Raw genomic sequence first — 25029 nt, 5'->3', positions numbered from 1 at the left:
AAGAAACAATAAGGTCACATGAACTAAACTAGATTATTCAAGGGGTCCCTCTAAATTGGTTCTCTCTTTCCCATATCTCCATCACTCACATCATGTAACACCATAACATTCAAAATTTCTCTCCATTTCTCTCATTCTTCTTCTAAAAATCTTAACAATACTTTTTTTTTTTTCTTTCCTCTGAATTTCTAAGAGCTATATAGCTATTGCATAAAAACAGTGAGACATGGTCATACCAAAAAAAAAACAGTGAGACATAGATAAGAGAAAGAGAGATCGTGGTGATGATCAGTTAGGCAAAACCCAACTTTATATTTATGTATAATTAGGTCAATCACATCACTAGTTTAACCTTTTTTTCTCCTCCAATTCTCCCCCACTCCTTCAAAAATTAGGGTTTGTTGCTTCTCAGCTCATTTCTCAATTCCAAAGTCACCCCCATCCGCTTTTTGTTGAAATCATCAAATCCAAGTCAGAAACCAAATCTTGACCATACCATTAATCAAAAAATGATGATGACAAACTTGTCTCTTACAAGAGAAGGAGAAGAGGAGGAAGAAGAAGAACAAGAAGAGGCCAAGAAGCCTATGGAAGAAGTAGAGAGAGAGCACATGTTCGACAAAGTGGTGACTCCAAGCGACGTTGGTAAACTAAACCGGCTCGTGATCCCAAAGCAATACGCAGAGAGATACTTCCCTTTAGATTCATCCACAAACGAGAAAGGTTTGCTTCTAAACTTCGAAGATCTCACAGGAAAGTCATGGAGGTTCCGCTACTCTTACTGGAACAGTAGCCAAAGCTATGTCATGACTAAAGGTTGGAGCCGTTTCGTTAAAGACAAAAAGCTAGACGCCGGAGATATTGTCTCTTTCCAGAGATGTGTCGGAGATTCAGGAAGAGACAGCCGCTTGTTTATCGATTGGAGGAGAAGACTTAAAGTTCCTGACCATCCGACATCGATTGCTCACTTTGCTGCCGGATCTATGTTTCCTAGGTTTTACAGCTTTCCGACAGCAACTAGTTACAATCTTTACAACTATCAGCAGCCACGTCATCATCATCACAGTGGTTATAATTATCCTCAGATTCCTAGAGAATTTGGATACGGGTACTTGGTAGATCAAAGGGCGGTGGTGGCTGATCCTTTGGTGATTGAATCTGTGCCGGTGATGATGCACGGAGGAGCTCAAGTTAGCCAGGCGGTTGTTGGAACGGCCGGGAAGAGGCTGAGGCTTTTTGGAGTTGATATGGAGGAAGAATCTTCATCTTCCGGTGGGAGCTTGCCACGTGGCGACGCTTCTCCGTCGTCCTCTTTGTTTCAGCTGAGACTTGGAAGCAGCAGTGAAGATGATCACTTCTCTAAGAAAGGAAAGTCCTCATTGCCTTTTGATTTGGATCAGTAATGATGATGAGATTAGTTGGTATTTAAAATTAAACATAAATTCTATAAATATATATGACAGCATATATAATGTATTGATTTCATTATACATTTTTATCGAGAAATGATATGTTTGTCCATAGGTAAGTTATATGGACTAGAATATTAAGTTGTTCTTCAGAATATTTGATTTGTGTACATAGATGCATCTACATTCATGATATCATTCATAAATTGCTAATTTGCTATACAATGTAATATTGCGATGCTGTATAGAGAGTAGAAAAATTGGATACAAATACCTAGTAAGTGAGATGTGTAAGAAGAGACATGAACTAGGATTGGGATCAGTGTAACTCCATATCTCTCTTGTATGTCTCTGAGTCAGAAAGTTTCAGAGTTTGATGGGCTATTTTTGCAGGTATATATATATGCATCACTAATTATTGTCCATGCAATTAATTTGGTTAGGGATTTCTATGTTTGGTTAGTAAATATGGCCGCTGCTGCTTTTCTCTGAACCTATTGCTGGATATTAGTTAGGGAGGTAGATTTGCAGGAGGTGGGCAGTGTCAAAGCAACAATAAAAAACGTACTTCTATATATAATTGTGTGATGTCTGAATTAGCAAAACGAGAAAAGAGAAGAGTTTTGCTTCTTTCTTTTTCACCTTGGGGCGATTGAAAAAGTATGATCTGTTTTCACATATCTTTTCTGATGTAGTAATTAATATACCACAAACGCTAAAGGCTATGAAAATTATAAAATTGCTGTCAGGTATGTAATTTATTTTGGGTCTTTCTTTTCGTCTCTCGGTCTGGAAGCTGCAATATACATCTAGATATCATTGCAGAAACAGAATTAATGTAAATGTATGTTATATTTATACTCATATACAGTATGTGATGACGTCTATATCATATATGATCATATAGTAAGATTTATCACATCTGTATACCATAAACAGCTAGTTTTATACCCTGGTTAATTAATTATGACATATCGTTTTGTTATAAACACATATATACATTAGCTACTATTTATGTCAACGTTAAATTTAGGGTTTATATAGTGTAGCTAACTATAAATTTACCTTAAAGGTTTGGAAATTACTTGGTGAAGTTTCAAAGATGCATGTCATTATATATGTACGTCTAAGTCGTGCTATCAATGTCATCATCAAACACATGTTTTAGTAATTCGAATTCTAATGATTATCAACTTTAAATTAATTAAATCTATAAGAGATTGCCAATCTTTTTTTTGGTAAAAAAGATTGCCAACACATATAGTATATTAAAAATCATTGATTAAAATTAAAAATATATGCAACAAATATTCTAAATAAATACATCAATGTTAATTTTCATTTTTAGCGAGTTGTAAATAAAAATTTAGTGTCTGTGTTTATCTAAATTTGATATGATGTGGTCGATTATATAAATCGTTAGAGATTGGTGAAGATAACATCAAATCTTGATTAATGGATCAGTGGATGTGAATGAAGAATATTCGAAACGAGATAAAAAGTTATATTGAGACGATGTGAAAAATAAAACCCTAGTTGAAGGAGATTAGGCCTGCTCGAACAACTCAGAAAACAACATGCCGTCTTTGATGGAAACATTCAAATGTCTAGGCGTTTAAACGAGCTAAAGTGAATTGAAATTCTAGCCTGATTTTGACCTCAGGGACCACACTGACTCTTGTTTATAGATAAAAATCAAATGATCTATTAAGAATATAGAACGCAAAATGTAGCAGAAATGAAAAAAATTACAAGCTGAATGTCTTCAATCTTATTTTAAATCAAATCATTATAATGAACAAAAATAAAATAATAAAACCAGAGCAACCTATAAATCTAAAAGAACTCCTCCGCTTAATCAATGATCAGTGCTGTTTTATCTTATTGCATTTAAACCTATAATTTGCGTCAAGAGCTGCAATAAAACAAAACATCAAAATTAAGATCAGAGAACAAATTCTTAGTAGTCTAAAGTCGACTAGTTTAATAAAATGATATTACGTACTTGTGTTCTTGGACCAAAGAAGTTGAGTATCAATCAAAGAATGATTCTTATCATCGAGTCGTTTCCACGTTGTAATTTTATCGACGGCTCCCCAACGTCCATACTTAGTCTTCTCAAGCTGAGCTTCAACTACTCTGACTCTCCTTGCCCATCCAGTCTTTCCGTACCCATGATACCTAACGTGTGTCACATAAATTAATAAAAAATAGGGTTTACAAGAATGGTTAGAAAGCTTTTGAGTCAAATTAAGTCATGATATTTGTTGGTACCCGGAACCACCAGCGTAACAAAGGTTGACTCCATTAAGTGTGGCACAGAAGTCGTTAACGTGGTCGTGACCGCTGAAAACACCTTTGACCTCACCTCTTTCGACAAGTTTGGTGAATAAACCAGAGTTGATAGGTGCAGAACATGTCTGCTCTTGTCTCACTCCAGTCATCTGCCTCGGTTCGCTGAATTGTTTGAATTCGGGTACTGGAATGTGGACGTAAACCAACCCCGGTGCCGTACTATTTTGTGGAAAAGGCCACCTCTTGTATTCCATCTATTAAAAACAAAATAAATAATTTAGTAAACAAAAAAAAACAAAATAATTATAATTTTTATGTATTAGACAATAACATTTTTTCTCAAATAAACAATATTTTGTGACATACCTCTTGCCATTTAGAGGCGTGTTCATACCAATTCACTTGAGAGGACTTAACCCAATCATAATTAAAAGCAAACCCATCGAGTTTGACGTAATCTCCACCATCAAGCATATAAACATTGAGAAGGGATTTAAAGAAGAGAGGCGACCCAAAAGGACCCTCGATTTGTAGATTGTAGTTCCCAAAACCGTCAATGGGGAATATACCAGAACCGAAAGGGTTTACTTCAGACAACGTGTAAGGCATTTTCACGATGTGCTTCATCATTGTTTCTCTTGTCATGTCTGATTCTTGGTCATGATTCCCAAGAATGGCCACCCATGGGATCTTCGCTTCGATCGCCGGAGCAAATGCCATGTTCATTGTTTTTGCCGCGTCACCTGACTCGCACATTCCATTTACGTTGTCTCCTGCGTTAAGAGAGACAACAAATGATATATTAAATAATACAATATGTATATACCATATATACTCATTAATCATAAGAAAAAAAATTTCAACAGTGCATGGATAAATTAAAATAACACTGATAGAACTAGAATTATGTTATAAAAGTACATTGAAGATACGAAAACACACTAGAATTATGATATTGAAAAAACAAAGTTCATTTGTGTGTGTAGTACCGGAGAAGACGATGAGATCGGGTTTCTCGGAAGCGATAGTCCGTTGTATGAAGGAGGTGGTGTTGAGATCAGAGCAGTAAGGCAATTCTTCGGGTGTTACGTTTGAGCATTGCGTCTCTTTGCCAAAACCGTAGTGCATATCTGACACTTGCAGAATTTTAAACCGGCCATTGGAATTAAACCGAAGTTGCCTTCTACCGTAGGCGTCTACCGGTGAAACCGAGAGACCTAGGCAGATCAAAGACACATAGAATAAGGCTAGTATTTTCCACATTGTGTGTTTGTTTTTGTTTGGTGAATATGTAACTTGATCAAAGTGAGAAGTGAATCACATTCGACTCTGTTTTTATAGGGCATTGGATTGATTTTCTATGAAGATTTGATAAAATATTCCTGAGGTATATTCTAATGTATATGTTTATCAATATCCAACTGATTTGGCATATGCTTTTTAATTTTAATTTTGCTGGAAATATACAACGAAACAGCAACTGGAATATCATTATTGGCATATGCTTTTCAATTTTAGTTTTGCTGAAAATATATAACGAAAAAACAACTAGAATATCATATTAGCGGTTACAAGCAGAATCGTAAATATTATTTACTTATTTTATTAAAGAAAAAATACTGAAGCTAAATAAATTAAATAAACTCCATATATAAATAACACTATTTAGACCCCTCTCCAAACCCATTTTAATACAAATTTTCATAGACAAAACGAAGCAACACAAAGACACAACAAAGATAAAAAAAAAACAATGCCAATAATACACAGTTGAAGGATTGGTAGAGACGACACTGAAACAAACTAATCATGCCAATAATATTCAAGTGCTCTTATCTTTACTGGCAGCAGCAGCAGCAACCTTAGACTTGAACCATGGAATCCACACAGAAGTTGTCTTCTGATACGCTCTATAAGCTTCAGCTCTGTATTCTTGTTTCACCATCCGACGCTCAACAAGGATTGTTACATAGACCAAACACAGAGTATTGACCAACGCACCTATCAAAGTCCATCCTTGACCAAGGTTCCAAGCAAACACGACCAGTCCCCACCACCACAACTGTTCACCCAAGTAATTAGGATGCCTCGAGTAATACCACAAACCCGTGTCGAGATTGGGGATTTTGGGCTTCCCCTGCTCCTTCAGCTTCTGGTTTTGGGTTACAAACTCGTGGAGCTGCGTGTCGGCGAAGTAGGCCATGACAATGCCAGTCAAACAGATGGCCGAGGAAACAAAGTCCCAAATATTCAAAGGGGCATCAACGGAGTGGATGATGTATAAAGGTAGACATATCCCAATAAGGAAGATCTGAGCAAATTTCACAAAAAAAGAGACAACAAAAGAACCAAATGAGAATCTACTCTTCTCTAAAGCTCGTTGAGGCAATTCATCGAACAGTTGGTGGATCTTACCTGCTGAGAAACGTAGACGGAGAAGAAAGAGAGCCACCACCAGTGTTTCCCGTACTGTTTCCGCAAGTCGTTGAACCTCCAGTCTTCTCTAGCGCCCCACTCCCAATTTTCCCGCCGGAAGTAGTTATGAGTCAACCGAACACTCCAAACCCATGTCAGGATCACGACAACCATGGATCTCCACTTGTTGTACTCTCCCAACGGATGCGACGCGAAGTAGTGAACCAGCATTACAGGTATCACAGTCCAATACACATCGATCATCTGCAAAAAAGACATTTTTAGAAAGATTAAATTTCAAAACTTTGAGAAATGGGTTGTGTTTTAGGGAAAATTGACGCGTACCCAGTGGCTGGATTGGAGTAAACCGATGACCCAGAAGAGGAAATTGACGTTGAAGAAGAAGAGGAGGTTTGCGAGAAGAAGCGGGTGATTCGAACACCATGAATGAATGTAGGAGAGCTCGGGATCGAGGGTTGAAGAGTAGCTACGGAGGAAGGAGAGGTAGAAGACGATGGAAGGGAGTGGAGCAAGGAATGCGATGATGGCGTTTCTTAAGTTCCGATTCATTTTGTCGATGTTGGAGGACGTTGTTGACGATGATCAGGAGAGGAGAGTGTTAGTTTATATAAATTGTTGGGCTTTTGGGCTGGGTTCTGTGTGGCGTGTATGGGCCCACTTTGATCACTGCTATGATTAGTGTCTTCTGTTTATTTCTACTTTTGGCGGAATATTTGTAAACTCGTATAAACTAAAGAGTGATTACAAAATTATTCAAATCGATTGGATTATGATTTTTATCGTAATGATGAAAATTTTGACTATTAACTATATGCAAAATGAAAGTAATGGTTACTTTGATCAAATATAATATCCAAAAGTTAATAAGTGCAAGTTGTCAAGCAGAGATGAAGACAAATAATGATAAAAATTCTGAGCGTGGGGGAGAGTAGAGAGAGTCATAATCAAAGTGAATTTGTGATTTAGATTACTTTATATCAAGTAAAAGTAGGAGATAATTAGCGGTGCTTCGTGGTGACACTAATTATTAGCTTAGCAGAAAGCATAGGATTCTAAACTAATCAATCAGATTCTCAATAATTATAAAACTAACCACTTTCTCTGCGGTCCAAATTTGAACTTTAGTAGCATAATTTAGTTAAACCCTACATCTTTACACCTTGCTTTGCACCATTGACGAGTTTGATTAATGCAGCTAATCGTGGAACAAAAGGAAGCTAATATGGGGAAGAAACGACGTCGTTCTCTCTACTTGACCGGTTAATGAATTTGATTCGGTATAATTGACTAAACCATATCGATTTAAGTAATAAACCGGAAAGATACCTTCTAAAGGTCAATTGAGTCTGGAGAGAAGCGAAGCATATCGTCGGTTCTCTCCGCCGTCTTAAATCGACGTTCTCGGATTTTGAGCCTACGAAGAAGCAGGAGCAGCCATGTCTGGGAGGTTGTTGAAGAAGGTTCTCAAGGAACACGAAGAATCGAAACTCCAGAATCATCACGATGAAGAAGAAGAAGAAGACGAAGATGAAGAGCAGCTCGGTGGCTCGAGAAACCGTTCTTCGATTAATCCTTTTGATCTCTTGAACGATGGCGATGAAGATCCTGAATCCGAAAAGGTATATTAGATTCTTTGGTCGATTTCTCGTATTTCGAATCGTGATGTTGAATTTGTTATTACATGATTGAAATTGATGTTTGAGATCGTAAAGGTTTGGTCTTTTATGTCTGAAGCTAATCCATAATAATTAAAAATATGATCTTTTTGTGTTGGTTTGATTACAGGAGGCAGAGATAGATGACGAGGAGAAGAAGAAGGATGAAGAAGCTGACACCGTTCAGCTTCCTTCAAAGAACAAGTCGAAGAAAAAGAAGAACAAGAAGAAACCCAAAGAGAGTCGCTCCAACGTGGTGGTGAAGTCTGAAACCACTTTTGATGAAACCTTAGAAGCGCTCTCTCTCGGAACCAACTCTATCCAAGAAGAGGTTCAAGAAACAAAGCCTTCTTCTTCTTCTTCTTCAAGACCAGTGTTGGAGATAGACCCCAAGTACCTGAACCTCGAAAACGAGTTAAGGAGAATGTACGGCTCAAAGGTCGTTAGATCACTCGAGAGCAGCACCCAAGCCGGTGCTGGTGGCGGGCCCTCTAGGCAGGTACGTGGAGGAAGACGTGGAGGAGTCCATCACATCACAAAAACCGTTCTGATTACACCAATGGAGAATTGGGCTCGTTGGGATCGTTCTTTCTCCATGGAGTTTCTCGAGACCAAAGACGGTTACAACTACTTCAGATACACCCACTCATCCTCCTACGAGCAAGCTCAGAGAGCCTTCCAAGCCGCGCAGAACCTCCACGACCTGAACGGCGTAGCCAGCGTCCTCATCAACAACCCTTACCATATCGACTCGCTTATAACCATGGCAGACTACTTCAAGTTCGCCGGAGACCATCAGATGTCCGCAGATGCAATAGGAAAATGCTTGTACGGTCTGGAGCGCGCGTGGCATCCAATGTTCACTCCTTTCAACGGTACCTCCCGGTTGAAGTACTCTCACGACGCGAACAAGCCCTTCTTCACGGCCCTTTTCGCGCACATGAGGAACATGGACAGGCGCGGATGTCATAGATCAGCTTTAGAGGTTTGCAAGCTGCTGCTGTCCCTGGACACGGATAACCCCGTTGGCGCGTTGTTTTGTGTTGACTATTTCGCTCTGAGAGCTGAGGAGTACGCGTGGCTGGAGGAGTTCTCGGAGGAGTATCAATCCGAGAACTCCTTGTGGCTCTTCCCGAACTTCTCTTATTCCCTAGCTATAGCTAGAGTCTACCTCGAGAAGACTGAGGAGGCTTCTTTAGATAGTTCGAAGTCGAGCTCCTTAGATCTGATGATGCAAGCGTTGAAGCTTCACCCGACTGTGCTCAAGAAGCTTGTGGATAAGGTGCCTTTGAAGGATCAGGCGTGGGGGAAGATGCTCAAGCATTATTACTTCAGGTCTGATCAGTCGAAGAACCCGTCGCTGGATCATCTTATTAACATCTACGTGGAGAGGAACTACCTTATATGGAGGCTTCCTGATGTTCAGAAGCTGCTCAAGAGCGCTGCTGAGTTGGTTATTAAGCAGTTGGATGAGAAGGAGAGCGACGCAGAGGATTTCTTGAGTGTGAAGGAAGAAGCTTTCCCTGCTAAGCATAACGAGTAAGTGTGTCTCAACTTCTTCTTTTTAGTTTCCTTTTTGGGATTTTTAGAACTGATGATCATTTTTTTCAGGTACTCTCATTTATCAATACATGATTTCTCTGATACGGTGCCGACTCTTCCTCCAGACAACTTGCAGAACTTTGTGGCTGATCCTAGAATGGGAGGAGGCGGTGGTGGTCATCACCAGCAACAGCAAGCACCACCGGTACGTGATGTGGCGAATAGGAATCCGTTGGCTGTGTTTTTAGAGTCGATGCTTCCTTGGGTTAACCTTGGAGAGGGAGATGATGATGGTGATCACCAACCAGACAACAATGGCTAAGTTTTTACAAAATGTTTTTGCTGAATGATGAGAAGAGATACACACATGTGTCCTTGCTTTTGTTGTACATTGCCATTCTGATGGTTTGTTAGTCCTTTAAGCATCATCATGTTCTTACTACTCTCATGAGATTTGATACTTATGGATATCTAGTCATTGATTTTTTCAGTTCCATTGATTAAATGTTCAAAACTTTTGAGCTATCCGGTTCAGTTTAGCTCAAGCCGGTTTAGTGTGAGGTCAATATAAGGCCACGACTTCGTGCAAATGAGTACATTAGTCGACTGACAAAATCAAAACACAGTTTGCTTCTTTTTTTCTCTCACCATTGTCGAATTAGCTTTCGAGCTTTGAAGGTATCGCCTGAATTTTCTTTATTTATTTTTTCCATAAAGACATTACTACTTGTAAGTAAAATTGAATTGTGGAGAAGCAATTTTTTTTTTTTTTTTTTATCTTCGTCAAAGCTTATCCGGTTCTGTGTGGTGATCGTTCGCTGCCTCTAATGGACCGAATTGCGTCTGCGACGTTCTCTTGCCCAGCGTTTTCAACGCCTCGCGTTTGTAGGATCAAACCTTTTGGCCTAAACATCAATACCGATCATAGAAAGAGATTTTCTTGTCGAGTAAACACGACAGCAGCTAAGGTTTGGTCTCTCTGCACATTTTCTTTTGCTCGTCTGAAACAAATGGTTTAAGTAATGTTTCGGTAGTAATAACTCAGGTCGTGGACAGTGAACTTGACTTAGAATACAAGAAACATGATCTACTGAGAGCTGTCCAAGAAACTCAACGAGGACTCACTGCCACTTCTGATCAACGCTCTGTCATCGAGGAGGCTCTGGTACAGTCACTGTGTGAGATATGATGGTTGATGTATGATATGGAGTTTGGATTTGTTTTTAATGAGTTTGGATTTGGTAGAAACTTTTCAGGTGACTGTAGAAGGGTTTAAAGGTGGTGAAGCCATTGATTTGGTGAAGTTAGATGGAACATGGAGACTACAGTATACATCTGCACCTGATGTTGTTGTTCTGTTCGAAGCTGCCTCAAGATTCCCCTTCTTTCAGGTGGTGTTGATTGATCAAAGAGACATTGTTCTGAGTTTCTGTTTTTGATCGTTTGTTTGGTTTTTGATCAGGTTGGTCAGATCTTCCAGAAGTTTGAGTGCAGAGATCGATCAGACGGTGGGATCATTCGGAATGTTGTTCAGTGGAGTGTTCCAAGCTTGTTAGAGGTTTCTTGCTTCTTCTCTACCCCTTTTAGTTCTTCACATTTGCTATAAAAATGAAACAAAATCCATGGCAGGAGCAAGAAGGTGCAACACTTGTTGTTACTGCCAAGTTCGATAAGGTCTCTAGTCGAAACATCTATCTTCAGTTTGAAGAGGTTAGTCTGCTTTCATAGCTTTCAGTATTAGTCTATCACCAGAAGTAGTAATCTGAATTTAACTTTTTGCAGATAAGTGTTAGAAAGATTAATATCAATGAGCAAGTTCAAGCTCTTCTCGCACCTGCAATTCTCCCACGCTCGTTCTTAAACCTTCAGGTTAAGACAAAACACCTCTCTGCCTAGAAAGACCAAAGCTAATAACACTCTTACCGTTTTCTTCTTCTTCAGATTTTGCAGTTTATACGTACTTTCAATGCTCAGATTCCAGTAACAGCAACCAGCCCAGGGAGGTAGATAAGATAACTTTGTTTGTTTACATAACTTTATTCAAGATATGAGCTATGGATGGTAAAAAGATGTTTCTCTATTGCAGGAGATCTGTGGGAGGATTGTATTACCTCTCTTATCTCGATAACAACATGCTCTTGGGTCGATCTGTTGGAGGTGGAGGAGTCTTTGTCTTTACAAAATCTCAACCCCTCGAGCTCTGAGAATTTAGAAAAAAAATCTGTAAAACTCTGCTTTCAAACTGTATATCACAAGAGAGAAGATGAACTTTATTATGTTAGTAGATTATGTTTATGTATAAACAACCTATTCGGGTTTTTACTGTTGAGATATTGTTACAACAAAAGCAAAAAAATGTTACTGGATCAACCAAGAAGACCGTTCCAAATTTCTTTAAGAGAGACATAAGCCTGAGGACAAGGAACAGCTTGTAGATTGGTCTTGCCATCGATTAATGTCTCTGTTACTAGACCAAGTCTCACCAACGTGCTTATAGCTTTTTCTACTCGCATCTCAACCTGTATGTAGTTTAGTTAGTCAGTCATCAGCTACAAGGTCTAGTAATGTTGCTATTAGAGCTCACCTTTATTTTGAAATTGTCAAACAAGAATCTCTCGCATCTATCTTGAACTCCTTGGTAAGACATGGCATTATGTAGAACCTGATTCTTTCCGGCTTGAAGGATAATTGCATATGTCAATATTGACTCCTTGTACTGCGCAGATAGCGAGTTAAAAAAAACATTAGTAAAAGATTTTTAATATAGAGGTATATTGAGGAATAAGGAGGTGTTGCCTGTTGCTGCTCCGAGGCATCCAAAAGGAAGTGAACAGAGCCAAAGCCACTGGCTAATGTTTTCTCATAAAGCGTCTTGTTTACTAGCAACTGAGGAAGGGAGATTTTTCAAAATCAGAACAGTTTTAACCAATTGTAGTAAATGGAATATGAGTTTGGGTTTTTTACTAAACAACTCACTTGATATCTGTCCCATGTCTGCTTGTAACCCAAAACCACACGTGTTGCGTAGATTACCAGAGCAGTGACGGCGATCACATCAAGAAAGAATGCTGACCTATATTGCAAATAATGTCAAGTCAGAAACAATTCGCAAACAGAGAAGAGTGTATAAGGAGACATACGGGGATGATGAGATGTTCTCAAACTTGTAGTTCACAAAGTATGCCGTAAGTCCCAAAATACTGGCGATATCCAGACGTACCTAACAAAAGATTTAAAGTAATTAGTTAGTCAACATAGATAAGATATAGTAAAACTGACCACACTTACTGTATCAATGATGCGGAAGTAAAGCTTCCTGTGAGGGAAAATTACCTGGATAAAACAGAAAAATTGTTGGTGAAAACTACAGTAAAAAGCTCATGAGAAGACACACATGATGTAGATGTAATATTCTTACAGGCAAATCTGGAATTGGAATTCTTTCAAATATCTCCAGTTGTAATGATGATCGGGTTTCATCTTCATTCTTGTCACCTTTTTCACCCGCATCCGTCGTGTAAAGCAAAATTAGTTCCTCAAATGCAGGCTCCTATTCACCAAAAGAGTCAAAAACAAGCAAGAGTCATCTTAAAAACTGTGATCAACGGCTCACTGATTCATTCATATGATGACAGTGCACTTGAGACTAAATTATTTGCATAGAAAAAGAATACCTGCAGCGTTGAGGGTGATAATAGAATGGAAATCGAAGTTTTTATCCTTTTCCACATATCATTTCCACAGGCTTTCTTTGAAGCAGGTTTCCATATATCACCTAGTGTCATCCTTGACAAGGATATTGGCCTGAGTCAAGACAGTAATTCTAATCAGGTTGATGGTTTATAAAACATGGCTTAAGGGATTTTGTGTTTAATTTCAAAATTCAACGTGATAAAAGAAGTGATACATACACATGGAAGGAACTTTCGCACTTGTTTATACTAAGTAAACATATTCAGGTTCATTTGAGCAATCAACCAAAGACCAAACACATTATTTAGTGAGAAAGATGAGTGGGAATAATAAGACACACACCTCAGATAAGGTTCAGATGCATTACTATCATTAGCTAGCTGAAATGGTGTTTCATAACCAGGAGAAATGAAACCAATCCATGTGAGCAACTTTCTGAAGAGCCTTTCACGAGGACCAACAGGTGTGAGAAGCCCTTCATAGCGACTGACTGCTCTTTTTGCTGCTAGACGCATGGGGAGGACTGAATCTGAGAGGGAATCACCTTCCAAGAACTTATCAGAGGTTTGGGCTAGGTCTAGATATGATTCCTTGAAAAGAGACAACTCCTTGAGCCAAATTTTCACTCTCTCTGACAAATCTTGAATTTCTTGAGTTTGGGAAGCCTCACTTAATGCCTGTTCATGAAATTTTTGAGAAAAAAAAAAAACGTTATTGAAGTTTATCAACTAAATAACATAGTTATTTGCCTCACTTAAGAGGGGTCAGACCTTGTTTATCAATTTTCCAACTTTTCTCAGGGGTTTTGAAATAGTAGAGAAGATTCCTCGTAGAACTACAGACTGGATATAGTCTAGCTTCTCCACAAGTAACAAACCCTTCTGCTTCTCAGTTGCATATCCACGCCTATAAAAAGATTAATTCATAAGCAGATTATCCGACAAGACGCCAACGTTTGCAAACTGAACATGAACCCTGAAATACGCTCTACAATTAATAAATAAATTTGGACCACAAAACCTACCGCAGACACTAGGAAGTTACTAAATGTTCTTACACAGACCCAAGAGGGTAATAGAAGTGGTTTGCAGTATTCAAAGCTAGATAGCAAAATGTACAAACGCATCAAAAGAGATATTAAATTAAACCTGAAAACAATAGCATTGGACTCTGATGCCTTGTTCCAATCAACGTAAACAGGCAAAGTAAGAAGGTAATCCGTGTTGAGAGCCGACGTCAAAGCCAAATCCCTAGCAGAAAGCTCTTCAAAACCGGCACTGTCGAGAAGCTGAATAAAGGAACGCTGGAACCGAGTCGCAGCAGTAACACTGCATTCGAAAAAATATCACCAATCTATTTTGATTTTCATGGCATGTTAATCCTCAAAACCTCTCAGGATAGGTTGTAATACTACCTTTCAGCAGAACGTCTCTTTGCTTGTTTACCAGTGGAAATCAAAAAGTTCCAAATATCAAAACCATCAGCCAGAGGGAATGATAAACCCTCGTATCCATTAACAACACTCCCAGGTTCAGTTTTATTTGTTTCATCATCTGAGTCAGTCTCTCTACCTGAAGTAGTAGAGCTCTCATCGTCACCAATGTTTACCTTCTCGAGAGACTGAGTGGCGACGAAATCGGCTCTCATCTGCTCTAAGACCTTCTTGTGCTCCGCGTGAAGGATAGAGTCCAAGCACCTAAAGCGAGCGAGAGAGATTCAAATTACTAACTAACTAAGGCTCCGAACGAGGACAAGCGGTACAACTGCGGTTCCAACAGTTATAAAATGCAAAGATTTTTGTTACTGTTGTTAACTGCTGCGCGTGCGAATGAAAACATTCGAAGCGGGCCTAAGATGATGCATAGCTTAACGATTTTTATAAAAGTCAGCTTACGTGGCAAGGAGGAGAAAGATGTCAGCGTCTCCGTCTTGTGAATCGAGTAACGTCGTTACAGCGGCGTTAACGAGATCAGACTTGGAGACGTTGATGTACTTCTCACGAGGAACATGGACACTCGAAATCCTCTCTTCTTCTTCTTCTTCTTCTTCTTCTTCTTCTTCCTTTTCAGCTTCTCCTTCCGCCGTGGGAGGAGGAAGCTGCTCTGGTTCCACCTTCCAGCCACCGCTGTTTTGGAGCTCAGTCAAGCTACTGGCAATCTCACGGTCTGACTCTCCGGAGACTACTTCAAAAGCTGCAGCAGCCTCGGTGAGACGGCAGCGAACTGAGGGACGACGGGAATACGGAGAGGGCTTGATTCGCGATGGGAGAGCGACGAAGCTAGTGAGGCTTCGAAGAGACAACATAGTGAATCGTATGGTGAGCAACCATTGAATAAAGGGAGAAGAAGGCAGTTTTTGATTTCCTCCGCCCAAAACAGTCAATACGAATAAAGACGAAATATCGTGAATTAACGGCTCACAACGACTCATACGCGCCTGACTCCTATAACCGACCAAGAGACGAAGTTGAGTGACAAAACCTCTTTCTCGCTCAGAGACTCCAAAAGTGATGTGGATAGAAACCCTCTTTTTCTCTCAGATACTCCAATGATAATATATAAGAAACCTCCTCAAACCTTTATGATGGATGTTTAGTTGTTGTGTTGAGAACAAGATCATGGATGCAGAAGCAGTAGAAAGAGATTTGTATAATTTTTAAAATATCCGATTTATACAATTCATATCAGTTTAATCCGTTAGTATAAAGAGTTAAAAAACTGATCTAAATTTATTTAATTAACTAATAATATTAGTACAAATCCATAAATTTGTGTAAATATTTTTTCTATACTAGTTTTTATAGTTCATCAAAACAAATTTATAACTGAGCAAAAAAAATAAATATATTTAACATATATGTAAATGTATATCAATATCCGTCAACACCTAAACCCCAAATAATCCGCTTAGTCGATACTTCTTTATAAAACAATTAGTTACCGCCTATCAATTTCTCTCGAATTATCATCTACATTTAACCAATTTTATCTAACCTTCTATTGAAAACAAAGATGAGGTTATGGAAGCAATATAAATAGACTTAGACCTTTCCTTCTTTTACTTTTTCGAAATTGAAAGATTGTTTGAAAACAATAACCCAATTACACCTTAACTTCTTTTTTTTTGTTCAACTGGTTGTTAAATTCATCTATTGAATTTTGGTTTTCTCTCAGGATAATATTGTCCAGACGATCGCCAAATCCTTCCTTCAAGTGACACAACCATCACAGAGACATCATCATGGTACTTCCTTCTATCTCCTTGAGGTATATCCAACAGATCATGAAACTCCATCCCTACAACATACACCACAAACCGGCTGTTAACTAAAAAAACTCTACTAAATCCATTTGATGTTCAAAACTGTTACCGTTCTTGGTGGCTGCACGAGAGAGAAGCTCTGCAATGAGGTATTGAGCAGGATCACCATCAGGAACGTTTTCAATGAACCAAGTCACGTGAGCAACTATCTCTTCGTTGCTGAAGTATTCATACAGTCCATCTGAGCATAAAACCAAGAACCGATCGCTTGAAGTCAGCCTGTGATGGACAGTACACGGTTCGCAGCTGATGTACGGATCTGTTCCAATGTAGTCTACTCTGAACATCTCAAGCAAAGCTTCGTTGAAACTCGGCTGCAAACAACATTAATTATTCAGAGACGGAAAGTACTTTGGTTATGAAAGTTTTGAGGAGGATTTGTCTCTCTTACGTTTTTGAGAAATCCAGCACCGAAAGCTCTAGTGACTTTGAGCTGGCCTTTGACTCTGTCTTTGAGTATGGACTGCTCATCTTCTGGATGTTCGGATCTAATTCTCGAAACTTCCTGAAAACACATACACAAATCAGAGAGCTATGATTGAATTTGGCAAATCATAAACTTAGTTTACCTCTTCCACACTTGTGCTATGGTCACTTGAGAGTTGAACAGCTCTCATCTTTAACCGGTAAGAAGTCACATCTCTGTTTTTGTTCGAGACACTAATCTGAGTGGTTAGATTGTGTATTGGAGACTCTTCTGATATTCTATCTAGTTCCATACGCACTAGCGACTCTCTCGACCTACTCTTATGCCCCATACCTTCCTCAACTCCAAACCCTGGATTAGAATGACGATCATGGAGCCTCTCTTGAGCCAAGATAGCTCTACTATCACCAACATTCATCACGTAAACATCTTGATCCTTCATTAGCATTACGAGAACACATGAACCCATTAGCGCAAGCTCCGGGTTTATGTCAAGAGACTTCTCCACCATTTCCATGTAAGCCTCCTCAGTGCTTTCTAGTGCTCTAGCCATTGCTCTTAGCACGTCATCATGGTCTACGGTTCCTGACCAGCGTCTCCTAATCGGTCCTGATGACTCTACGATCTTCTCTTCAAGGCAAGTCGTCCCTTCTTCTTCCCTGTGCCAATCATAACTCCATGGAAACAGCTTTTTCCGTAAAGACTTTTGTTTTTGGTACATTCTTCTTATCTTTGAGCTTATCTGTGATTTTTTAGTGCCATGGAGTTGCCCTGAGTTTGGAATCTCATCAAGAACGGTGTTCTCGTTGGTACACTGATCATTTCCACCTGAAGTAGATGGATTGGTCATATCATTTACAGCTACACTTTCTCCATGAGAATGTTCTTCTCCATCCCAACGTTCCAATTGAAGTAGCTCGTAAAGTCTTGTACTTTTCTTGCCAGGACCTGCTAAATTTCCAGGTGGACCATCAGCAATCTGAGTGTCGGCATCAGTAACCTCTTCACTTACTTCTAGTACTGACTTTGCATGCTGTTCACTGATAGTTTCCTGTGTAGAATGAGGTTCCTGGTCTGGCTGCAATGGATTATCTTCAGATGGCTCGTCGTAAACCCAGAGAAGACCTTCCAGTTCCTTGTCTATAGCTTTGTACAGATGACTCATCACGAAGTCCGGAGCATCCGGTCCGCTAAACCCATCATATATCCCTATGAAAAGCCATCCTTGCTCCTCCGAAAGCACAACATGAACCCTGTCTTCTCCAGCTCTCCCATGAGCCCACTGCAAATGACGGTTGCTCTCTAGACAACTCTCCGGGTGGTCTTCACCATGTAGTTTACCTTCTTTCCCCCCAGGCCAGGACACTCTACTCTCTGGATGCAAGAAGAACCGTTGCATCCAGCTTAAACCACCTCCAGACCGTCTGGAGAATGTTCTTGCTAATGTACTTCTCATTGGTCCACTTACACTCCTCATAAACCGCTGAAACCGAGGCTTTCTGCGTCTGAAAGAAAGCGGCGCCGAGAAATTAGATTTATCAGATACATCGAGAGGACCAGACATTACTCCTTTCTCTATAGGCCCTGACATGAAACCGTTGTTTCTATCCAACGGACCAGACGCAAAACCTCTTTCTAAAGGCCCTGACATGAACCCGTTCAACGGTCCAGAACCACCACGAGGGAGCGGCTGCAAAGGAATCGAAGCAAAAGAAGACGTGCTCTCAAATGTAGCAGCAGGCTCCAACACGTCACTTGAACACAATGCCGTTTGATTCCCAGTCCTAGCTGTAGACACATTGGCACTAACCGAAGCACCTGAGATCGCCTTAAATGTCGTCTCCCCCAAGCCTTTACTGTTGTGCCTATTCAAGAAAGAAGGATCATCAAGAACGACTTCGTTTCGGAAAGATCCACTGAGCGTCTCGGAGTCAAGCGTGCTTGAGTCAATGGTGAACCTCTCCGAGTTAGAGGGAGTGATATCCGGAGACTCGAAGATGCTCGGCCTAACGTAGCAAAAGGAATGCCCTAAACCTTCGTCTAGAGGCTCAAGAAACTCCGAATCGACGCCGTTTTTTTCGTTGGACGGCACGAAACAGCCGACAACGCGGGAAGTTCCGTTTCCCATTATTCACTCAGGCAATACGACGAACACCTTCAAGGCACAATCCCATTGACAAAAAGAGTTTCAGCAATTTCCACCTCCACAACACATAACAAACACAACCCTGCAAAGATACGACGCCGTTTGCATCATCTGAGGCTCAATCTCTGCACATTTGAAAACGCAAACTAGTATCAAATTGGGGTTTTTGAAAGCCAAAACCTTTGATTCAGAGCTCTTGAAATTGAAGCTTAAAGAGTTTAAAAGAGAGAAACTTTACAGTGATCTGACCTTTTTAGTAGCTTTGAGTAGGGAGATGGATCAAGCAGAATCTGGAAACAGATCTAAAGAGAGGCAAAGAGGGGAGAGTGTATAGAACACATCGGAAGGACTAAAAACAAGAGCTTTAGATTTGTATGAGAATCTGACAAAAAGTACCCATTTTTTAAATGATAAATTAAAAAAAAAAAACTAAAAAGGAAGAAGCAAGGAAGACCCAGATTGAGATTGAACCATGCAGATACGACCAGCTGTTAAAGATCCAACCTTTTCAGGGGAAAAAGCTAAAACCCAGAACCGTAGTTTTAAAGTTTTTCCCCCTTCCTTTGAGATGCACGGAGAAACCGAGATTCAGAATCGACAAAAAAAACGAGAATCCAAGGAGCTGAAGAGGAGGAAGAAGGAGCTTGAAACTGAAATGGGTTTGGTTTTGATTTTTGAAACTGATTTTGAAACTGCTAAAAAATGATGATTTCAGCTTTGTTAATTTCTATTTAGCTCATCGGTGAAGCAGAGGAGAAAAAAGAGAGGTGTGTTTCTCTATTTCTCGGGGTTTTCAAATGGTTTGGGAGGGTAAGAAAAAAAAAATAACAATGAGAAAAAAAAAGATAAACAAATAGGAAAAAAGAGTAAAAATTTCTAGCAATTGCGTTGAAATATGCAAAAAGTGAAGACCGTCTTTTAAGGGTTTTTATTTTTCTTTTCTATTATTCGAGTTTTTACAAAAATGAAATGAGAGCTTTTAGGATTTATATTTATGGGGTTTGCAAATGATTGGAGGTATACAATTACAGGTGATTCACGTCATTATTGTTCTCTCGTCCATGGACGGACCCTTTGCATGGGTTGAAGTTTCTCTGTGGGGTCCCTTTTTTATTCACAGCGATTTTTATTCTTATTTTTAAAGAAAATTATTTCGTTCTTTTTGTAATGTTCTTAAGTTTTCTTTTTTATAATTGGTTGCATTGAATCTTGCTCCTCATTTCAGAAGATTTGACCGGTGTTAATTATAATATATAGTTTGAACGTTGAAGTTTGCTCGTTAACATGTGAGTCTTGTTTTTATATATATTATCATATTCTGGCTAGCAATTTTATTTTAAATCCCAACTGGCTCAATGTATTTAGTAGGTAAATTGCTTCATCAATGTCTTATTCAGATATATATTTTGTTTGTTAATCTTATTCATTTTATAAACTGTATTTTTATATTTAATTTATAGAAAATAAAGGAATTTGGAAGATTGTGACGATGCCTAACATGCAAGAGAGGCCAACTCCACAAGCAGTCACATTTTAATCGAAAACAAGTTGTTGACTTAAACCAAATCCACTCTCTCCTTTTGCCCCTTTGAGTTTTCTGACTACTGACAAGCTCTTTCAACGCCCAAGAAAATTATGCTTTTGGTTTCACATTGTTTGTTTTTTGTTTTTATTTATTTATCTGCATCAGTGATCCACAGATCCGAAACCGGAGCCATTATCAAACCCATCCACTAAATTAACTATTTGTATTTATATATCTTTTCAATATCACAGAATAAAAACAAAAGTAATTGGAGCTAGTGGGCATCTGCATCTCCTTAAAAATGTAGCTCCACCTTTCTATTTGAAATTATAATTTTATTTATATTTATATGGCTTAGTGTATCTGTTTGAAGTAGTAACAGAGAAACTATCTTGCTCATTGGCATCAGAAGCTGTTACTTGAGAGCTTTTGCTGACAATATGTCAAAATCATAATCATATTGAAGAATTTGCAACCCAAAATGAAACAAAATTGAAAAGAATAGTGCTATAATATGAGAACATGCAACACGTTCAATGGAAGCGCGAGCAATGCTGTTACTCTTCTCAGAAACAAGTAATGGTTAAACCTGTATGAAGTTTGAACACTAAGTAATTGTGTATGATATCTTCAGTCTAAAAAAAAACTCATCTACCTCAAGATTAGATTTATGAGACTGCTTCTCATGTCTCATATGTTTACCTTCTCGTAGTCGTTTGGACAGGGTTTTAGGCCATTCCCATACCTTATAAAAATAGTCTTTAGTATATGAATTTCTAAATGGATTATATTCTTCAGAGGTAATAAGGAACTGGGCTATGATCATTATACATAAGTGAATTGATACAGTTTGCATAGGTTGTACTACATATAAATATCATCCAAATTTTATACATTTCCAGTGAAATAAAATGAAAAATTGGAGAACATATTTAAAGGATATAATTTATTTTAAAATGATAAAACATCACTACGTGAAATATAAAATTCGAAAACTAAGTGGAATTTCTAAATGGATAATATGAGTCTCCTCCATAGGTAAGAAGGAACTGGACTATATGATCGGTGTATAGGCCCAGTAGTTAGTAAGGGGCCTCATTACGGGTCATGTGGGATCTGGGATGCGCATGCGGTGTCAGATGAGTCTTAAACGGCGCCTATACGGTATAGGCTATACCGACAAAATGGAGAAACAATTTAAATTAATGATGTTTTTTTATTGACTTTGGCAGGATTTAGGAGGAACATTCAACTACAGACACGCTCTTGTCATGTTTGTTTTATAAAACTGTAAACGACTATGGTTGGTAAGTTTCTCACCTAGGCATCCTAAACTAATCAATATTAATTAAGTTCATATATTTAATTATTTAATTAAATTAAAAATATTAATGTGTTTCTGATAATTTCTCAAGAATACCAAAAGTAATTATGATGTGAGATATTCTTCTTTCATTGTCTTCTTTTTATTTATTGTTTAAAATATCCATTTTAAGTATTTATGGATATGCTCTAAATCCCTCTTAAAAAAAGTCATAAAAGATAAGATTTGTTTTTAAAAAAGGTAAGCATCTATTTTTTTGACTGAAAGTATCTTTATATATATAGAATCCTATCTATTTTGGGAGAACAGACATTGTGATTCAAAGATTTAGTCTGACGTAAATCAAATTATTACCAAAACAAAAAGCAATGCAAGTGTTAGTGAATTTATATAAATAAAAAATATCACACTCGCTATCATACATGCATTTTAAAAGATTCCTTCCATCTGAACCGATCTTATTAAGCTCAACTCAATAATAGCTCCGGCCTCTGCTCAGCTCAGCTCTTACGACGCCGGCGGAGATGAATTTGCGTTTTGCGGCGGTGATATGCTGTCTTTGGCTGTGTTCTGTCGTGTGTGTGGTTCAGAGCGGATCTAGCAGTACTGACGATGCGATCTGGTCGCTGGAAAGTAAATTGATGGCGACAGCTAATTCTTCACAGCTTCTCATGGTGCCTCTCACCTTGATTCAAGGAGCTGCCTCCAAAGGAGCTGGTACTCACTCACTAACCTCTCTCTCTAGCTGTTTCTAGAATGCTTAAGTTGAAAGTAGTCAAAGCTTGAAACTTTGAATGTGCTCTGTTTTTGATAGTCAAAGGTTGAAACTTTGCTCTGTTTTTGATAGTCAGAGGTCAGTAGAGGCCCTGGGCATAAGCATTAAAAGCATCCGATTCCGGCCCTTGATAATTAACAGAAAGTTCAGCCTATTTATAAAATATCTCAGTAGGTTAGATGGTCAAGCTAGGTAGAAAATTTTCTACGGATTCGACACCACCAGGCGGCCAACTTTTTATTTTTGGGCTTCCAGCTTTTGTTTTTGTAGAGCTTTTCAGGGCCGGGCCTGTTAGAGGTTGAAACTTTGCTCAGTTTTTGATAGTCAGCTTGAAACTTTGAATGTGCTCTGTTTTTGATAGTCAAAGCTTGAAACTTTGCTCTGTTCTTGTTGATGAAAACTTTACTTGAATTATTTTCATCAGAACACTAAACTTGTTGCAGTTTGTCTGGATGGAACACTGCCTGGTTACCATCTCCACCGTGGTTTTGGATCAGGTGCTAACCGCTGGCTCATCCAACTCGAGGTACAGTCTTTGCTTATTCGCTCACAATTATAGTTTTGACTTTAGAAGATTTGATTTGGTTGAATTGGTTATGACTTAGGGAGGAGGATGGTGCAACACACGGAGGAGCTGTATCTTCAGGAAAACCACACGCCGTGGCTCATCAAACCACATGGAGAAAGTTTTGGCCTTCACTGGAATCTTAAGCAACAAAGCTAATGAGAACCCTGGTTTGTTGTTTAGAACTGAACCATCATGAGCTTTTATCATTTTGCTTGCAGTGACTGAATAATCATTTTTTGGATGCAGACTTCTTCAACTGGAACAGAGTCAAATTGCGTTACTGTGATGGCGCCTCTTTCACAGGCGATAGTGAGGACCAGGTTAGTATTCAAACAGGATCATGCTATTTCACTTCCCTTTCTCTTGGCTTATACAATGTCTTTTTTTTGTAGAGTTCCCAACTTTACTATAGAGGACAAAGAATCTGGCAAGTAGCTATGGAAGAACTTCTCTCCAAAGGCATGCAGAAAGCAGATCAGGTATTGTATCTTTTGTTTTACCCTCTCATGTTAATGTTTCAGCAAATCGGTTATAAACGAAATGATTTTTTCAAATCGATTTTTAAAAAAATTGGTCTAAGCGCCCGCCTAAACAATAATCCTCTATAAAACCCCACCGCCTAGCGATTTTTAGAACATTGGTTTTGACTCACTTATAAGTAAATAACTATCGCGCAGGCTCTGCTTTCTGGATGTTCAGCTGGAGGGTTAGCTTCCATCCTGCACTGTGATCAGTTTAAGGAACTCTTACCCGGTACTACCAAAGTGAAATGTTTAAGTGATGCTGGAATGTTTATGGATGCGTAAGTATCTTCAACTTGGTTTTAGTTTTTTTTTTAACTCTTCGTAAAGTCTTTGAACACATAATAACGTTCTTTGATTTGGAAATGTAGAGTGGATGTCTCAGGAGGCCACTCGCTCAGGAACATGTTCCAAGGTGTTGTTACAGTACAGGTAAATCTCATGATCAGAGAAGTTCTTGCTCCTGATGATGCATACTTACTATAAATCTTGATTGTGTTTTATAGAATCTCCAAAAGGAACTGTCCGCTACTTGTACAAAGCATTTGGATCCAACTTCGGTATATATCTCCACTCTTTTAATTACTAATCATCAGACCATGACTTGACCATCTTCATCCTAATCCTTTTGCCTCTTCTTTAGTGCTTCTTTCCTCAGAACTTGGTTTCAGAGATTAAGACTCCCATGTTTCTTCTAAATGCAGCTTACGACGCTTGGCAGGTAAATAATAATAATCCCTTTCTTATCCATTCTCATGAAACAGAAGTAATTGTATACACCACCAGGTACAAGAGAGCTTAGCTCCTCCATCTGCTGACCGAACCGGCTCTTGGAAAGCATGCAAATCAGATCACTCCCATTGTAACTCATCTCAAATCCACTTCTTCCAAGGTGACTTTCTTTGACTCACATCTCTTAATGTATCATCATGATTTGTGGTTTGTTAATTCTTGTAAATTCCAAATGTAGACTTCAGGAGTCAAATGGTGAATGCTGTAAAGACTTTCTCGGCCTCGACTCACAACGGTCTGTTCATAAACTCATGCTTCGCGCACTGCCAGTCTGAAAGACAGGACACTTGGTTCGCACCAGATTCTCCTAAGCTTTATGGCAAGACGGTAGCTGAATCTGTTGGTGATTGGTACTTTGACAGGAAAACAGTCAAGGCCATTGACTGTCCTTACCCTTGTGACAAAACATGTCACGATCTCACATTCTGAGTTAAACAACAACATCCTCAAACTCAAACAGCTTCTTGATTTTTTTTTTTTTACATAATTTATGATGCTTATCTTCTCCTTGTCGTGTGTTTGTTATCTGTGTTTGAGTATATGCATTGGATTTGAAAGCTGAAAGCTTGAAGGTGTATACCATTCTTTTAAATAAAAGTT

At 38.8% G+C, this 25029-nt stretch overlaps 8 protein-coding genes across 9 annotated transcripts; 4 read left to right on the top strand and 4 right to left on the bottom strand.

Moving 5' to 3' along the window:
* Positions 1-52: 52 nt before the first annotated feature.
* On the top strand, positions 53-1773 carry LOC106337311 (B3 domain-containing transcription factor NGA1). Its single transcript, XM_013776404.1, has one exon. It carries the CDS (start codon positions 510-512, stop codon positions 1401-1403), a length of 894 nt encoding a protein of 297 aa, XP_013631858.1. The 5' UTR covers positions 53-509; the 3' UTR covers positions 1404-1773.
* A 1343-nt stretch (positions 1774-3116) lies between these two features.
* Positions 3117-4994, bottom strand: LOC106340732 (probable inactive purple acid phosphatase 14). Its single transcript, XM_013779579.1, has 5 exons — positions 4694-4994; positions 4071-4477; positions 3684-3958; positions 3415-3590; positions 3117-3324 (listed from the first exon to the last, which is right to left on the bottom strand). Exons 1-5 carry the CDS (start codon positions 4965-4967, stop codon positions 3275-3277), a joined length of 1182 nt encoding a protein of 393 aa, XP_013635033.1. The 5' UTR covers positions 4968-4994; the 3' UTR covers positions 3117-3274.
* A 340-nt stretch (positions 4995-5334) lies between these two features.
* On the bottom strand, positions 5335-6702 carry LOC106339509 (uncharacterized protein C594.04c). Its single transcript, XM_013778335.1, has 3 exons — positions 6465-6702; positions 6120-6383; positions 5335-6015 (listed from the first exon to the last, which is right to left on the bottom strand). Exons 1-3 carry the CDS (start codon positions 6687-6689, stop codon positions 5527-5529), a joined length of 978 nt encoding a protein of 325 aa, XP_013633789.1. The 5' UTR covers positions 6690-6702; the 3' UTR covers positions 5335-5526.
* A 788-nt stretch (positions 6703-7490) lies between these two features.
* On the top strand, positions 7491-9800 carry LOC106336881 (transcription factor 25). The gene is made up of 3 exons (XM_013775847.1): positions 7491-7759; positions 7926-9334; positions 9407-9800. Exons 1-3 carry the CDS (start codon positions 7577-7579, stop codon positions 9657-9659), a joined length of 1845 nt encoding a protein of 614 aa, XP_013631301.1. The 5' UTR covers positions 7491-7576; the 3' UTR covers positions 9660-9800.
* A 145-nt stretch (positions 9801-9945) lies between these two features.
* LOC106343052 (probable plastid-lipid-associated protein 10, chloroplastic) lies at positions 9946-11693 on the top strand. Of its 2 annotated transcripts, XM_013782171.1 has the most exons (9): positions 9946-10015; positions 10127-10305; positions 10383-10502; positions 10594-10728; positions 10800-10895; positions 10967-11047; positions 11120-11206; positions 11279-11340; positions 11424-11693. In XM_013782171.1, exons 2-9 carry the CDS (start codon positions 10165-10167, stop codon positions 11539-11541), a joined length of 840 nt encoding a protein of 279 aa, XP_013637625.1. In that variant the 5' UTR covers positions 9946-10015; positions 10127-10164; the 3' UTR covers positions 11542-11693. The 2 variants fall into 2 exon arrangements, with proteins under 2 accessions (XP_013637625.1, XP_013637627.1); XM_013782173.1 differs by having other exon boundaries at positions 9952-10305.
* LOC106343051 lies at positions 11587-15431 on the bottom strand. Its single transcript, XM_013782170.1, has 13 exons — positions 14925-15431; positions 14445-14726; positions 14179-14358; positions 13801-13936; positions 13373-13707; positions 13012-13141; positions 12756-12887; positions 12626-12670; positions 12478-12557; positions 12314-12410; positions 12134-12223; positions 11922-12053; positions 11587-11856 (listed from the first exon to the last, which is right to left on the bottom strand). The coding sequence occupies exons 1-13, from the start codon at positions 15332-15334 to the stop codon at positions 11704-11706; spliced, it is 2202 nt and encodes a 733-aa protein (XP_013637624.1). The 5' UTR covers positions 15335-15431; the 3' UTR covers positions 11587-11703.
* A 616-nt stretch (positions 15432-16047) lies between these two features.
* On the bottom strand, positions 16048-19776 carry LOC106342446 (protein phosphatase 2C 32). The gene is made up of 5 exons (XM_013781382.1): positions 19174-19776; positions 16921-19049; positions 16743-16856; positions 16401-16665; positions 16048-16326 (listed from the first exon to the last, which is right to left on the bottom strand). The coding sequence occupies exons 2-5, from the start codon at positions 18904-18906 to the stop codon at positions 16175-16177; spliced, it is 2517 nt and encodes an 838-aa protein (XP_013636836.1). The 5' UTR covers positions 18907-19049; positions 19174-19776; the 3' UTR covers positions 16048-16174.
* Positions 19777-22159: 2383 nt separating this feature from the next.
* On the top strand, positions 22160-25029 carry LOC106337157 (pectin acetylesterase 3). Its single transcript, XM_013776212.1, has 11 exons — positions 22160-22490; positions 22992-23074; positions 23154-23283; positions 23363-23436; positions 23509-23595; positions 23794-23918; positions 24009-24069; positions 24144-24197; positions 24281-24358; positions 24424-24529; positions 24608-25029. The coding sequence occupies exons 1-11, from the start codon at positions 22298-22300 to the stop codon at positions 24856-24858; spliced, it is 1242 nt and encodes a 413-aa protein (XP_013631666.1). The 5' UTR covers positions 22160-22297; the 3' UTR covers positions 24859-25029.

The sequence above is a fragment of the Brassica oleracea genome, chromosome C4 (assembly GCF_000695525.1).
Source record: "Brassica oleracea var. oleracea cultivar TO1000 chromosome C4, BOL, whole genome shotgun sequence".
Lineage (NCBI taxonomy): Eukaryota > Viridiplantae > Streptophyta > Magnoliopsida > Brassicales > Brassicaceae > Brassica > Brassica oleracea.
Note: the sequence above shows the minus strand (reverse complement) of the source record. Positions and strands in the feature narration are given on the sequence as shown.